The following is a 16999-nucleotide window of genomic DNA, read 5'->3' on the forward strand; positions in this document are numbered from 1 at the left end:
TACTACTTTTCCCTAGCTTGATCTGGGGAGTGCATTTGCTACTCTGATGGCTGGCTATTAAGGTCTCACCAGCCTTACTTTAGTGTTTCACAGCTGCAGTCAGCCAGCAGGAGCCAAAAGCAGCATCATGGGTGTGAGGCTGAACTCTCTACTTGGGTCAAAAACCCCAAGGATAATCACTGGTAGAATTACTTGCAGACTGTTGAGGCTGTAAATCCCAAAGCATATAGTGAGTCCTGCTCCTCTGTTTTCTTTCTTGCTTTTTTCAACCCATACTCTCACATGAAGTTTGTGCACATAGCTGAAGTGTTCATAGTGAAGGCTTTTGCAGTACAAAGCCATACTTTGGTTAGAGCCACTGTATGCTAACTCAAATCAGAGAAGAGTTAACAACTAACAGAGAAAAAAGCATTCCATCCAGTTTCCTTCTTGAAGTCCATGTAATTGGCATATTTCCTTATGGGACTGGAAGATGATAGTGAAAATCTGTGATCAAGAGCATTTATTCCTAACTGAGAATGGAGGAAACCCATTCTCACCTGCACTTTTGTGACTCACTGATCTCACCTGTAGGCAGCAGAGGAGGGGCACAACTTTGTCCAAAGTCAGACATGCTATCCATCATTACAGTAAGAAGAACTTTATAGATGTTTAAGTCTACCATTTTTAAAAGTCAGTCTTTTAATTCCCTTCAAATGATTGTTTCCTTAAAGCAACTTTTGTCTTAATATCAGTAGTACCCATGTATCAGCTACCATACCTTTCTATTCTGAGATACAGATACTAAGAACTGGAGTTTAATTAGCTTTATTTTAAAATAAAGTCCAGAATCAACTAATGCTGTTTCTCAATCTGAAAAAAAAATGTTAAAGAACTGCCAGAGAGATAAAAGATAAGCTGTGTTTCTCAAGGTCTGGCTTCTAACATTCAGAAGTCTGTTGAAATGCAGCTCCTACACTGCTAATACAAGTACAAAGCTACAATTTCTGTGCTGCCATCAAATTTTTTTCTATGAACAGATGAACAGCACCACAGTCCATAATATCCATGTCCTTTATTATAGGGTCAACTTTGATAACCTACCCTCTTTTATCAACATTTTTGATGTTAAAATAAGGCTGTGTGTGATAATTCTGCCTGCCATCAATAGTGAAGTGAGTTAATCAGCTCTTCAGATGTCTGTGTGAGTATTAAGCTTGCAACTCAAGATTTTTCAGTAAAAAATGAGACGCCTACAGCGTTGTGTTTGAGAGACAGCCAGTCAGGGATGCAAGAATGTCAGGATGCCACTCAGAACTAGTCCTCCCTTCTGGTAAACATGAGAAGCTGTTTTATGATCATTTTCTAAGAAATTCCTTCAGTGAAGTTCAATTAAACTGAAAACATATCTGAGATTGTTACTGATAAAATGTAGTTTTATTAAATTATAAATTCTGTAACAAAAACAAGACAGATCAAGAAAGATCTCAATAAACAAAACTACAAGGACTAGATGGCAAAGCCAGTGAAAAAGCCATGGAGAGTGCAAAGGTAAGGATTTGCAACACAAGTTAACAGCATTTTTACATTTCCATTGAAAGAAGGTAAATGATTGCTCTTGTCTAGTAAAAGCACATTTTAACTCCAAACTCACATCTATTTTCTCACATTAAATTAAGCATCCTGCTCACACCCAACACCTTGCCTGATTCCACATAGCTTTAGTGTTCTTTTCGTACATCAATCCATGCAGAAAGTAGTAAGACACTTAATGCAACAGTCAGATAATGAAGACAATTCAAGTTGTACAGTAGATATACATTGGCCAAAAAGGGATAGAGTATCTTCAAGGGGAAAATGCTACAAAATAAACACAAGACATTTTCAAGAAAACTGGGCATTGCTAAACAGCTTTCAAACCATTAACAACCCAGTTTCCTAGAGTTAAAGAGTCTTCCAGCTGAGACATGTTAAAAGACTTAAGTTAAAACAGGCCAAATCTGTTTTCTCCCCTTCACCCCACCCTCCCACCAAACACGCTGCTAGGTTTGAGTGCAATGCCAATGTGGACAGAAAATTTACAGAAAATTACAACTGAGTATTTTTTCTTCGCATGGCTCTAGATTTAAACTTCAGTGACTGTGCACTGTCCATCTGGCCTTCTAGATCTTACACTTGTGTTTGCCACCCCACCCCCTGCCCCTGGTCTATCTGCTCCTGCCTGGCTTGCACCAGCACTAAAGTGTCTCTGCTGACCAGAGGTCAGGTGTTGCTGAAGGTGGGCAGACACATCCTCGCTGTCGCTGCTGGCATCTGATTCGGTCTCCTCAACAGAGGTGTCAGGGGCTGGCACCCTACCAGAGGATGATGATTCGTGGTCTTCTTCTCCCTCTCCCCTGTGACTCCTTTCAGCCATACTGTCTCCATTTATTTGCAACTGGGCAAAAGAGTTCTCTAGAGAATTGCTTGCATCAGGTGATGGCGTCGAAGGGCTCACGAGCTGACCATCTAGTGCTGGTAGGGGCCTCACAGAAATGGATGCAAGAGGCTGCACAGCTGCAGCCCCTGGAGTCAGTGTGCTGTCCGCGCCGTCAGCGGAGCTCTCTCGTGCCAGGTTGACAGTGTTGGTGTCACAGTCCAGCCTCAGCCCAGCCACTCCCTTCTTTGGTATATCTATTATGTCCCGTTTTATTTTTCTGCGACGTCCATGCTCATTTCTCCTGTACTGAACCATATTTTCAAGGTCTGCCACGTATAAAAAACCAGCAATTAGCATTTCAGTGCTCTTTTTACCCTTGGAAAAGGCATCTTCCAACTCTCTGCTGGTACGTTCATCATACTGCCACCAGCCATTTCTACCTTCATAGTACCAAGCATATTCTCCATTGCCTCTGCTTGCTGCTTTGAGTTCTTCAGGTGACAATAAGGTTGGCTTGTCAAGGAAATCCTCAGGAATCTCCTGCCGGCAGAGTGCACATCGTTTCCCAAGCCAAGAAGCGCCCTTAACACACAGATAGCAGAAAACATGTTTACAGGGCAGACTCACTGGATGGACACATGTTTGCAGACAGATAGCACATTCAGGGACTTGCAAGGAAGGTGCTGAATTGGTACATGACTCATTTGTTTTCCTATTTGTGGGAAGCATGTTGATCGAATGATCTATTTCACCACAGCCAGCCATCCTGCAGAGGATCAAAGAAATTTAAATCAGTTTATTTATTATGTCAACTTAAACTAGCACCTTGCATCACATTTCACCTCAACATCCACAAAATCAGATGTTAACTTCAAATTAAGGTAAGTTACTGTTTCCTGAGATGATGGACTATATTGAGTACTGGGAGGATTTCTTTTGCTGATCACCAACCTTTTATCTGTTTAATCTGCAGCATGTTAACATACCAAGTTAGAAAACAAACTTTGGAATTCTCTCTGTTCATTCCCTGAAGTAGAGTTGATTAATGAACCTTCAGCCAGCCAGTTACTTTGGTACCTCCTCAGGAAATTTTAAGAAATTATGGTTCTTTCCTCAAGAGGTGATGTAGCTGCAAATTGAACTTAAAACAATCTCTCTTCAGACTATAGGTGATCATCTGTTTGATTAAGGGACTTCCTGAACAGTATCTCAGACTAGGTTTATACAACAGAAAATAAGCCTGACAGCAGCACCCAGCTGAAGAGTTCCCCCACTGTTTGTCAGTTCCCATGCACCATGGTACACTACCCTCAAACTGAGCTCAGAACAAGCCCAGGGATGCAGAAAGAACCAGATCTGAAAACTGAGGTAGCCTTTTCAGAAGATACCTTGGGCTCCTTTTTCTTAAACATCAAGTGAACTCCCTGATATATGTGAGTACCTCTCCAAAGGAATCACTGCAGACCAGAAGAAGCAGCGGTGTATTGCAGAAGACACACAGTTCTGATGTGACTGGCTTGTGAAGTAATTGCCTTTACTTTTTCTGGCCATATCTTATTTATGTTATTAAAGATGATTTTGTAACTGTAAGAGAATGGGGAATGCAAAACTGCATCACTTTGGCATCATGCAGGATTTAAGCAGTTGAAAAATTCTAGCCTAAATATGCAAATGCCTTCTCAACTACATTTTTGCCATGGCAATCTTTCGAGGTCTGTTTCACGGTATTTTTCTTTTTTTTATTAACAATCAAAACCAAATACCAGATACCAAATGAGGGAGGAGAACAGGCCTTGGGGAATGGGGCCTAAAAAGGTGCCTTTTTTTATTTAAAATCCCCAAGAAACTTCAAGACTGATATTCAGCAAAACAGCCTTTCAGTGAAAGTAGTCTTTGTTGTATGGGCAGCTCAGAATAGTTAATGTAAAACTACCACAAGCATGTGGGCCAAAAGGGACTTTAGAGTCACCTAGTCCAGTCTCCTGCTCCACATGGCGCTAACACCAATACTAGATGAGACCAGCTGTGGCTTTGTCTAGCTGAGTTTTTTTGAAATCTGGAAGGATGGAAATACCACAGGCTCCCTGGACAGCCTGTTCTAATGTTATACACATTTCTAACCAAATGTGTTACCTCAAGAGAAAATGCCTAGTACTACTGTAAAAGCTTCCACTGTTTTAAAAATCTTATAACTGTATGCTGGGATTAATCAAAAACCTATGTTTCAGTATCTATATTTATCTTTACAATAACATATCATGTGCTATTTACTTAAAACATTTTTCTGTATGCTGTCTGTTCCCTTCTATTACTAAAATTTCCTCTTCAAAGACCAATGCCTCTTTAATCCTTTTTTTATCAAATAATTCTTTTAAAAGCTCTACAGCTCAAATACTTTTTCCTGAAGCAGCACAAAATTGTATCCATCTACGTTTCAGTTTCATATCTGAGTTTCTTTTTCTGAGATTAATGACCAATCTGCATAACAGTTCTTAAATCAGCATGCCAGATAAACATAGAGCATTACTACCAGCTGGAAACTGTGATTTTACTGCATGGGACACACCTGTGAGAACCTGTGAGATCCATTCTAACAGTGTTGTGAACAAATTGCTTTTTGGAAGCCTCACACTTCTGAGGACGTATTTTCCGAAAGATTTTTATAGCAAATGAAGGGGTTTATACCAAGAAACTTATTAGAAAAAGGGGAGAAGAAAGTCTACTGAGATTTCAGAATACCACAAACACAACCCAACCATCATTTCACAACAGAAGAGCTGAAAGAGAAATCCATTTATTGATTAATTTGTGCTAACCATGGCTAAGGGAAAGGATCTTAATTTTCAAGTGCCCCCACAATGAGATAGTACAATGCAAAAATGCGCAGCGTCAGAGATTTTGACTTCCATGCTACAGTTTTACAAAAGGATGCTTCTCTGAATATCCTTTATAAAATTATCCTTTTCAGAGTGAAAGAAAAGATTAAAACAACCTGTAGGTAAGTAGCTTCTACACCAGTCACCTACCATAATTAAGATTTTGGAGGTGATTAAAACGCAATGCAGGGATCAAAAAGGCAATGCACTTTGACAAACCAAATTGTGACATCATGAGCTAAACAAAAGAGTTTACCCTGAGGTAAACTAAAAGAAGAATTAAAAGTTCTCACCTGTTCACTGAAAGCAAAAAATGCTAACATTTGAACTGTGCTCAACAGGTCACCCATTAATTTGAGGGATCTTTGGAGTCCCTTACTAGACCAAGATAATAATACAGGATATGAAAAGGAATAAATGCTTTCTCTTGAAATTCCTATTTGATTTGTAATGATTCTAAGGAAAATGTTATGTATAAAACAAATAGAGATGGAGGAGCAAACCCTTATCTCTAAAAGTGCTACGCAGGAACATAAAACTCTGATATAAGCACAACTGCAGTTGCATGTGCTCAGAATGCAGGACAATTATGCACTTGAAGATTTATATCAACTACACGGATTCTGTCTCCCTCTTTGTTTTAAAAGCATGATGCTAATTTATTTTTTTTTAATTTACCTTCTTACTACTAAATCTAGGTCATGGAATTTGTTTATAAGCTGGTAGAAGGATGTACATGTAGGTTTTTACTGAAGAGGTAATCCTTCAGAATCAAGGACAAACATCTTGGAATGCTATTCTGCTATGTTGGGGAAGCAACTTCAAGGTACTAAGAATTAAACAAAACTAACCACACAGTATTTTTCCTGAAATTAAAAGTAATATATTGTAACAAGGTTCAATCAAAACAGGATTTATATCAGAACTGTTATCAAATAAGAAAGCTCAATTTTTTGGGGATTGGGTTCCCTTTAAAACACTCCTGGCATAATGGAAAAATCATATTCTTGACTAAGAATAACTAAACTCAAGGAATAATTCTAAAAATAATTTTATTTTAAGTATTTAGATCCTCAATTCAGATATAAATAAGAGACCAAAAAAGATCCTGAACCCTGCATTTTAACAAGTACAGCCTAAAACCAACTGAGACAGTATGGAATTAGTCCAAAATCTTGCAAGATCCCACCTCTTGTGGTTTTTACTGGTAATATTAAATAATACAGTTAATTTCTAAGCTATGGGCCCTTCATCAATACATGCAGTATGGAAGAAGTGATGTGTTACAACTACATGAAAAGACCCCAGGCCTTCTTGGACTCTAATGGAAGAAACTGTAAATTCACACAAAACCACTTCAAATTCCAGGTCAAATTATAACTGCAACTAAGCAGTCCATCAAGGAGCTGACATGTTTAAGTTCAATAACAAAACAACAGCTTACTTTTTCTTAGTAATTTCTACTGAAGCATGCCACAAGACTGAAATGTCCTCTCTTCAGATGTCTCCAGCTAGGATGGCAGGTCCTCCTTCCCAAGTCTGGCTCATTCCTGACTTGTCCTGCTCAGTGGTACACTACAGCGTTTCAGCTTCTCTGCAAACTAACAGAAAGCAAATAATACCACCATTAAAATGTTGTCCAGAGGTATGAGCAAGCAAAGTACATAGTTCTCTTACAGAAATGAAATTACAATGCTTTTATTTACTTGATACATGTTATTTTCAATAAAACTATCACTGGACTTCCGTTTCATTTTTTGTAACCATTAATTTTGATCTACAGTTTTTATTTTGATGTCTGACTCAAAAAAATAATCCTTTTTAAGCATTATAAATGGAAATTATTTTTTACTACAGTAAGCTGATTGCTCATTTCCAAATAGTGACCTCACAAAAGGAGTAAAAAACCAAAGTTGGGAGCATATTATGTTTATGTAAATTTAACCTCTAATAAATGATCCCTTCTATTTAGGAAATTTAGAAAGTCCCACAGGCTTTCTAAAGCTTTTTATAAAACTACCGGTATGATACCATCCCAAAGGACTATCTAGCTATATGTTTTGTCCTGACACAGACTAGTATCAGATGCTTAAGGAAAAAGCAGTGCACACAAACAGCTGATTTCCCCCAGGTCTTCTCCATATTTCAATGAGAAATTTGCCTCTTTATATCTCAAGGCTCAGAGCCTTGAATCCTCATCCTCTTTTACAGACATCATTGCATCCATTTAATGAATGAACCTCAGAACATTCAGCACTTTCTTCCTTATAAACCTACATTTGTATGCCCTCATACCAGCTTATAAACAAATTCTATGACCTATATTTGATTATCGAGGTAAATAAACAACAAAAATTAATTAGGACCTTCCTCTATTTCTTTAAAATGTTCTGATGGGCTCCAAGGTTGAACAATAGAAAGAGTGCATATGGTCTCTAAAAAAGAGGACAAGGATGGAACTCAGTCTCCACACCTCAGAGGTAATATACCCCCCTTCAGGCTAGCAGATGATGTCAGTCGCAATATATTTGGTGAATGCCACCAACCAGAATCTGAGCCAAGTGACTTCACACAAACATAATAATCACTAAGTGCCACTAAGTGCCTAACAAATACCTTATAAGTTCCTACAGCAGGGAAGTAGGAATCTGCAAACTCAGAAGGGGAAGAGAGACCATCACTCTTGCATTCTCACAACCTAATCATGAAAGTCTTGACCTAAGAGAACCACCTTCAGTAAATCCTTTGTAAAAACACAGATGAGCCACAGAATCACCGCTTCCTTTTGGTCTGTAGCTTTCTGGATGATTCTCAAACATCTTGAACTACAGTTTCCAGTTTCCTGTATATTCCTTATAATAGGAATCATTTGAAGTAGACCTGAGAATGTCATCTCTTTGATTTCAATTTGTTCAAGGAAAGAATAATTTCAGCAGAAAAGAATAAATACAGTGCAGAGCAGACATAAAAGAGTCAAGTAAAGTCAAGGAGTGATAAGTCCATGAAAGAAGATGGAGCATCACAGTGTTCTGTGCTATAGCCCTTTATCATATGATCGAATATTTATCATTAATATCAGAGTGTTCAGATGACTTCAGTGCATGAAGCATTACTCAAATATGTTATTTGCTTTATAGCTGAGCTCCATGTAACATTTTGTACAGCTATTTTTAGAATGAGCTCCAAAGGAAAAATGCAAAAATTAACAAGCCTATCCCCACCTTTTCTCCCCTCATAGTTCTAGCAGATTTCCTTTCTTCACACATCAATCTGAAACCAAGAGCGGCAACTGCGTTAGAATTGTGGCTCTACTAATCCACTGAGACAAGATACTATACTTTCTATGATCAAAGAGACAGCTGCAACAAGCTTGATGCTCTGGGTGTGGTATTCAGTCCATCTTGGGAGCTGGCTTTCTGTTACTTCAATAGGTATCACCTGAAGCCTTTTATCTACTCCCTGTCATAATGCACTACTAGAGGCAGCACATCATAAAACCAAATGCTATGTGGAGATAGCAGAAAAAGGCTGGGTCAGTTCTTAGAGATTTCTTAGTAAATAAAAATGCATACACATATTCAAGATATGTAATTATACTTAGAAGAATCCAAGAAAGGCACAATTACACGATTGTGATAAGGCAACTTTCCAACTGCAGCAAAGGTCTTCAAAAGACCTAGTTCACATTCATTGACATAAAATAATCTCTACATTTCGTGTCATTGCTACTTATTAAATAAGTCAGTCTTGAAAATTCTACTAAATGGACTGACAAACACTTGTGGTTACACACACGCCCCTTCTTTGATGATGACTCCTCCTTTGAAGTCACCTGGGTAAGGGCTGTGTTCTATACTTAGCAATTAATTTTCTCTTTTTCCTGTACTATGAGGAGTTATGCTATCTGCAGCAACATGCAGATATCCTTTCCTAAATGCCTGGATCCTACCACGTACTGATTTTGAAACTTTAAGATGCAACAGACAGAAGGACAGTGTCACTGATCAGGACCATCCCCATCCAAACTAACACTCAGCCAGCATGGAACTGTTCTCTTTGTCCCCTTGAAAATCTCTCGGGATGCTTACTGGGAGAAGTCATGTCCACTTCTTCCATGCTTCAAGAATTCGAAGTGGTAGACTTCCTACTAGACCCATCTCCCAAAAATGACTTCAGGCTCTCCTTAAGAGTAATGTTAAGCTTTTACTAGGTCAAGATAGAATGAAACAATTTCTAGTCAGCTCAGCCAACTGTGCTCGTTAAATTATGAGACCCAGTAAATCATCAGGCCCAGCACAATTTTTCCACCTTTACTCCTCTGGGGAAAAAAAAACAGCAACAATTACAAACCCTTGCCCCAACTAACAACCAACCAACCCACCGAAACCACAATCAGAAGCATACATGTTTAGGAAGCCAGCTCCTATATATTGATGAAGACTTACAGTCTTAAGCTTCCTCTGTAAGTAAAATCTTAGCTTTCTAAAAACACACAAGTGCAACACTGGTGAATTTAACAAACATCAGCCTATTATATGAGTCCTACTTCAAATAACAGAAATCTAGGGATACTGCAACTCCATACAGATAATTTTAAAATAGCTATCACAAATTCATCATTTCCTCCCTTAAAAACTCAGCAGAGTTACAGTATTCTTTCACTAGAATAAATGCTCTTCTGCAATTAAATACTTGGATTTTTTTTCCATCAAGCTCCCCAATTTTTAACTCAATTGGTGGGTAGGAGGGGAAAATGATGCCCTGAATTTTGCCCTTCCCACAAGTAACCATGAGTCAGACAGTGGTGGGAGAAAGAAGGTAGCTGTTTTATTTAATAGGAAAAATCACTCTCCTGTCTGACGGTCTGCTAGTGTCAATACCAGCTCAAGGTACTGAGTCTCATCAGATATGTTTAAAACTGTCCCTGGTACTGTATAGCACAATGGATAAATAACTTCACTGTTTCCTGTGCTTGCCTACTTTTTTCTAGCTATTTCTTAAACTTAGAATATTCTCAGGAATTGCTGATTGCGATGAGGCTTCAGGTTGCCTGTCATTCCTTATCATTGGCTATTGCATATTAGTAAACCCCAACATTTATGTCTACACTTGGAATTGACTCATAGAAGAATAGTCAAGTGCAGAACAGTCAGCCATTTCAGAATTAAAATGCTACATGTATTGAAAATGAGGTGTTCCCTATGCTACAATTGGAGCACTGACCTTCAATTTTGAGCATATATCCTATTTCAATCTACTTAATCAAGAAAAATGTTAATTTCTCACTTAAAAGCAAAAGTGTGCAAAAAAATGAAGCAGAAACCGGTTCAACTTAAGTCACCAATGCTTCAGAAGCTCAAATAAGTACAGGGACATCTCTTCGCATATACAGATATAGACTTGATTAAGATGCACAGAAGAGAGGAAAAAAAATCAATTTCAATATGAGGACTTTTCCAGGGGCTCACTATTCAATAGGCTATAAAAATACTGCAGTTTCAGCTCTTTAAATAAATGACAATTCAATTACTTCTAAATTGATGCAATATATTTTGAAGGAAAAAACAACAAACTTTTTTTCCCCTCTCTAGAGATTCTGTATTATAGCAATTTAAACAACTGGCACTTCATCGGACTTGGAAAGAAACTACAGTATTAAACACATGAGACTATAAAACAAGTTCTTGCAAAAACATTCAATATTTAAGATTTATTAAAAATTACCAAATGAAGATTCAGATTTCAACATGTCTTCAATACTATTTCACACTGTAATTTTTGGTACCGCATTTCTAGAGATGCTTCAGAATCTACTTTTGAGTAGCCCACCGTCCAGAGGCAGCAGCTAACAAAGCAAGAAGGATCTGATTTTTAGTATTACAAACCTGGCAGAGGCAAAACGTTTTAAAGCTCTGCTCCCTACACAGCCTTGTAATTGTAAATACAAAACTGCATATTACAGACCAGTAACAAAACCTACAGCGTTTGTCAGGCATATCACAGAAAAGCTGTACTAAGATTAAAACCCCCCACAGTTTCAGGTTAAGTATTTCACCATTCCGATAGTCTTATTCGTACAAAACCCTCGCACTCAGTAATGTTTTTCAGTGGCGGTAACACGCACCGCGCCAAAAGCGGGACCCGTTTTCACATTTCACGTCCCCTTTCAACATTCCGAAGGGATGCAAAGCAAACACACGAGCCGAGGCGGTCAAGCACAAAGAAACAAAAGCACTTCCATTAGGACCACTTAGTTACTTCTGTCTGGGTGCTCCGCGCTGCGCTCCCGTGACCGCCCGTGCCGCTCCGCTCACGCCGCCGGCGGCAGTGACCGAGGCCGGCCGGGCACAGCGGGGACATCCGCAGGGGCGAAGCCACACACTGAAGCGCTGCACATCGCCCTGGGAATTAGAGCGCTGCGCCGCCTCGGCCAGGGGATTCCACCACGGCTCAAGCTCCTGACCCATTTTACTGCCCAGCACAACGAAACCCCCGACTCACAGAACCACAGAACCAATACGGTTGGAAAAGACCTCCGGCCATCGAGTCCAGCCTAAGCTCGGGCCCGGTCAGGCACTCTGCGCGCACCTCGCTCAGCACGGGTCGGAGCGCCGCCTCCTGCAGGGACACGGCTCCGCGGAAGGGGGCCTGGCCGGCAGGAGCGACCGGGAGGCTTTGCCGGCGGTCCCGGCTCTCCCTCCCAGCCTCTCGGTGCGGGGCCTTGGGAAGGGCTCCCGACAGAGCTCCGCCGCCGCGGCCCCGACACCCGGCACGTGACCCCGCGGGCGGGGCGGCGCCGGGCGACAACCCCCACCCGCCCCGCCGCCAAAACAATACCGGGCAGGGCTCTGCACGCCGGGCGGCCGCCCCTCGCTCGGCTCAGCCGGCCTTTTGTCCAGGGCACTCACCCGCGCGGGAAGGCCGCGGCGCCCGCCCCACCTCGGCCGGCGGCGGAGGGGCGAGGGGCGGCCGCGCAGAGGGCGCTGTCGAAGCGGCCTTTGCTGGCCGAGGCCGCCGCCGCCACCGCCGCCTTCCCGACCGCTCCAGCTCGGGCGCGCCCGCGGCAGCGCGGGGACTCACCCGCCGGGCCGGCCCGCGCCGCTCGGCTCAGCTCCGCTCGGGGCCGCTCCGCTCCGCCCGCCGCCACCTGCCGCTCCCTCCGGCCCCGCCGCCGGGACCGCGGGACGCGCCGACGTCACGCGCGGGCCGGGGCGGCCGAACGCGCCACTGTGACGCCGCCGCGGCGGGGGCGGGGCCAAGGGCGGGGCCGCGCGCGTGGTGCCGCGGGGAGGCCGCGCCCCGGCCCCGCGGCGGTACCATGGCGGCCCCGCGCGGCTCGGTGCGCGCCCGGGCTGAGGGAAAGTGGAAGGACCCGGCGGCTGCGGCCCCGGCTGGTGCCCTGTAGGGAGAGGTGCCAGGCGCTCGGGAGGGCCCCGACTCCACACATAGGGGTCCCTTTCCCGGATCCCCTGCCCAGGTCGTGCCGCCTTGTGACGGGCTGGACGCCAGATGCCCTCTTAAAGCCGCCCTGGCACTGCCCTCCGCAGCTGGCTCGCAGAGGCTCGTGGGTCGAGATCAGGACAGGACGAGATCACTCACGAATTGCCGTCATGGGCAAAGGAACCTTGACGTGGGCAAATGATTTTAATACCAGTCAAATGAGAGCAGGATCATGAGAAATAAACCCAAATCTAAAAACACTACCCCTGGCCTTCCTTTCTTTCCAAGCTGATTTTTGGCTTCCCACTCTTGATTTTTGGGACGACGTCCTTCAGGAACAGCTTGCTCCAGCGGGTGCCCCCTCACTGTCACGAGTCCTGCCAGCAAACCTGCTCTGCTGTGGGCTCCTCTCCACGGGGCCACAGATCCTTACAGGAGCCTGCTCCAGGCACAGGCTTCCCACAGGGTCACAGCCTCCTTTGGGAAGGTCACACCCCACCTGCTCTGCCCTGGGGTGCTCCATGGCTGGGGTGGATCTCTGCTCCCCCATGGACCTCCCTGGGCTGCAGGGGCTCAGCTGCCTCACCACGCTCTGCACCAGGGGCTGCAGGGGGATTTCTGCTCCAGCACCACCTGGAGCAGCTCCTCCTCCTCTCCTCCTCCTCCGCTGTTGGTCTTGGGGTCTGCAGAGTTGTTGCTCTCACTCCCATTCAACTCTTCAGCTGAAGTTGTTGTGCAGATTTTTCCCCTTCTTAAATCTGTTTTCCCACAGACACTACCCCTGTCACTGATAGGCTGAGCCTTGGCCAGCAGTGGGTGCCTCTTGGAGCTGTTTGGCACTGGCTCTGTAAGGAACACCTTCTGGAAGCTTCTCGCTGTAGCCCCCTCCCCAAGCCCCTGCCACTACCAAAACCTTGCCACACAAACCAAATACACCAGAGATGAAAGGGAGCCACAGTGTGTGTATTCCCTGGAGCTTTCTGACCAGAAAAATAGCCAGGCATGCTTCCTTGGGATTCATTCCTGGTGGCACTGCTGGGAGAGATGAACTTGCACAGCTCGGTCACGCTTGATTAACATGAAGGCAGGCTGCAGTTGCCCTTGTTCCCACCGATGAGGCCAGATAGTGGATTCAGCGGGAGGTACAAAGAGTTGCTGGCCTCTCCAGGAGCACATTCTGCATCTCAGAGAAACTGTAGCTCATTTTTTGCCTGGAAATTTAGGTGGCTTGATAGTCAAGCACGTGCCTCTTGCTTCTGTGCATTGTTCGGCCATGCTTGGGGGGCTGCAGAGGTTTGGCTGTTTTGGCAGTCACCAACAGGTGGAGATGGACCTCAGCAAGACCCAGATGTAATTTTGGGAGGTCAGACTATCCCAAAGCTGAGCTGCTCCTGTAGGCGAGGTGCAGGGAGGAGACCTGTGCCACCTGCTGTTGTTAACTGAGAAACCTGCTGTATTAATACTTTAATAAAGCAGGATGGGAAACAATAATCCACACATCATTTAGGTTGGAGTGGTATTTAGATGGAGAAAGGGACTCATTGCACCTAAATGGAAAACTAAATGCTTCAAGGTGCAAACTGCCAACCCAAGGGCTTGTTAAAACTAAAGCTACTGTTTAGCTGCTCTTTTTGATTTTTAAACCCATGGAAATCACAAGCATCAGAACACATAAGAGATGACAACTCTAAAAATACTAAATTATAAGTGTAATCAGGAATACCAAAAGAAATGTCGCAGCCACAAAACACAGAGTATCACAATATAATTTCAGAAGGCTTAAACATTCACCCATACAGAGTAACACCATATTAAATGAGACAGTTTCAGGTGTCTGCCCATGAAGCATGATATCATATCACCTCAGAAGGCTCCAACTTTCTGCACTTCTTGTTCTTTAGCCCAACCTTTTATACCCCTCATGTTCATGCATTGCACCTGTGTGCCCTCTGTTCCCTTTGGTGATTGGTCAGCACACCTGGGCACTCCATGGCTCATTGCTTTCAATGCTGTTCACCTGCCTTTCACAGATGCTTGGTCACAGCCCCACTCCCAATTACCACAAACTGTGGTTCATTAAATCACTTATTATTTTCTAAAAGTTCAGAAAAGCCTGCCCAAAATTTGTACTGGTTTTAACAAATGTGGCATGTTTGTATCCAAGGACAAGCATTTACCTGGTAACTTATGTTCTCTTTAGATAGTTCCGTGTGAGGCTGAGTCAAAGAATAGAGATTAGGGAAATGGAAAGGTCTCTTACTGGCAGTGTGTGCTCAGCAACAGTAGCCTTAATCCTTTACTGAACCATACCTTGATCCTGTGGAAGCTATTGAGGCCAAATTCCTGTCAGTTTCTGTTAGAACATGACCTAAAAAAAGAAAGCAGGCTTGTGCTCTTAAGGCATCTAAAGAGTTCACAAAAAGCTACTCTGATTCTGTGCAGCTTTGTAAGAAAGGCAACACCTTGAGAAGACTGTACTTAATAATAAAGTCTGTGACTGTGTATGGATAGGCTTGTGAGTTTCACTGAAGCTGCAGATGGACTGAGAAAATGTGCTTGTGAATGAAAGATTTTATTTTAGAGTCCATGAGTTACAGAGCAAGCATGGCAATCAAAGGAATGTCAGTGCCAAAGATAGTAACCAAAGAATTAAATGCATTACACCTCACTAGACTAAGGGAATAAGGAGCATGCAGGGGTATCTAGTTGAATAGATTACAATAAGGGGATCAGTTCTAGTAACATACCTTCTAAAATGTTGACTACATGGTTATCAATCCATATTACCAGCTCTTGTTTCAGTCAGAACGGGTATTATTTAAACATCTTTTTTTGTGTTTCTGGTTTTGGCATGCACACAACATATGCATTCCACTGATGGCTTTCTTTATGCCTATTACTTTGTACCTGTCTGTTACAATCAAAGCCACCTCAATTGTATCTTTTCTACATCTACTTGCTTCGCATCCCTGTTGTCTGCTGTGTTTCTCCTTGTGTATTTTTATTGTGATCTACAACGTCATCACTGTGAAATTTATGTCTTTTGCTCACTACTAAATTATTAATTAATACAGTGGTTTGAATAGTAAAGATTCACCAGACTGTTTCTTAAAGAACACCACTTTCTCTGCTAAGTGCCTACAGTACCACTATTAATATTTTGCTGTGATGGTGGAGAACTATTAATCCACATGTGAAACATTTTTTTCTGCTTCTTCAGATCAATATGATACTATATAAAACCTTTGCAGATGTGCCAACATCTTACATTCCTCAAGAGCTCAATCCTTGCTGCACTTGGTGCAGCTGAGATGAGAGGGGAAAAAAGCAGTTTCCTTCTGCTGTGGTTTTGAGTCAGTTTATATCAAAGCAGTTTGAGAAGTTGGTGTGGAGAACCTCTAAACTGCTGTGAGTTAACACTATCGGCAGAAGAGTGGATGGTGTGTGGTATCGCACCAATTCCGTGCTCCTGCATCTTCAGCAACCCCTCTGTAAAGTCCAGAGAAGGTGTAAAGTTGGCAGTGCACTGCACTTGTCTGGTCCTTGCAAGGAGCCAGAGAGGGGCTGAGAATCGAGTTACAATGTGTAAAAGTAGTAAAGACAAATCTTTATTATGCTTGAGTGGCACATTCCTTTCTGAACCCCCTGTTGCTTATCACTCCCTGTATTCCTTTTCTTTTAAGCTGTCCTTAAAGCAGGAGATCCCCATGTTGCAGTGCCATTTTCATTGAAGTAATAAATGTCATACTGTCATCAAAAACTAAGATACACAAATTTTCCAGGATTACTTCTTTTTACAAATGATATCTATAGTTTTTCACAGTCCAAGACACAACCTTATCCCTTGTGCTACGAGTGTTTTAAGATGGTGTCAGTGAGACAAAATGACATTCACTTGAACTCTCTTGAAATGCAATTGTGGTTGTGCCAATGATGGATGAAATGCAAGTTGATGGATGGAAATCCAAAGCCCCTTTGGGTTTGCAAGTGTTTTTTTCATTTTGCCACTCTAGAAACTGCTGAGGTTTATGCCTGTTTCAGCAATCTGCATTTACAGTCCTGCTGCACTGTAGCTGAACTGATTTACAGTTGTTCTTTGTAGATTCAGAACAAAGTGTCAGTTAAAGGCCAAATTGGTGTATGGAAATGCAACTACTGTACCTCATGGAATATCTGTATTTTGCTTACATAATCTAGATATGTAGTAACTTCTGCCAAAAATGCTGTTATTTAACAGTTTTGGAAGGATTGTGCTGGTTAGTCATGAGAACAATCCCATTTTGCT

The 16999-nt window shown here is 42.6% G+C and overlaps 1 protein-coding gene across 6 annotated transcripts; it reads right to left on the reverse strand.

Moving 5' to 3' along the window:
• Positions 1-1389: 1389 nt before the first annotated feature.
• On the reverse strand, positions 1390-12502 carry RNF146 (ring finger protein 146). Of its 6 annotated transcripts, none has more exons than XM_030236159.2 (3): positions 12355-12502; positions 6719-6875; positions 1390-3164 (listed from the first exon to the last, which is right to left on the reverse strand). In XM_030236159.2, the coding sequence occupies exon 3, from the start codon at positions 3161-3163 to the stop codon at positions 2105-2107; it is 1059 nt and encodes a 352-aa protein (XP_030092019.1). In that variant the 5' UTR covers position 3164; positions 6719-6875; positions 12355-12502; the 3' UTR covers positions 1390-2104. The 6 variants fall into 6 exon arrangements, with proteins under 6 accessions (XP_030092019.1, XP_030092021.1, XP_018772380.1 ...); XM_030236161.2 differs by lacking the exon at positions 12355-12502 and adding an exon at positions 12183-12336; XM_018916835.3 differs by lacking the exon at positions 12355-12502 and adding an exon at positions 11863-12044.
• Between the last annotated feature and the right edge of the window lie 4497 nt (positions 12503-16999).

Source organism: Serinus canaria, chromosome 3 (genome assembly GCF_022539315.1).
Source record: "Serinus canaria isolate serCan28SL12 chromosome 3, serCan2020, whole genome shotgun sequence".
In the NCBI taxonomy this organism is placed as follows: domain Eukaryota; kingdom Metazoa; phylum Chordata; class Aves; order Passeriformes; family Fringillidae; genus Serinus; species Serinus canaria.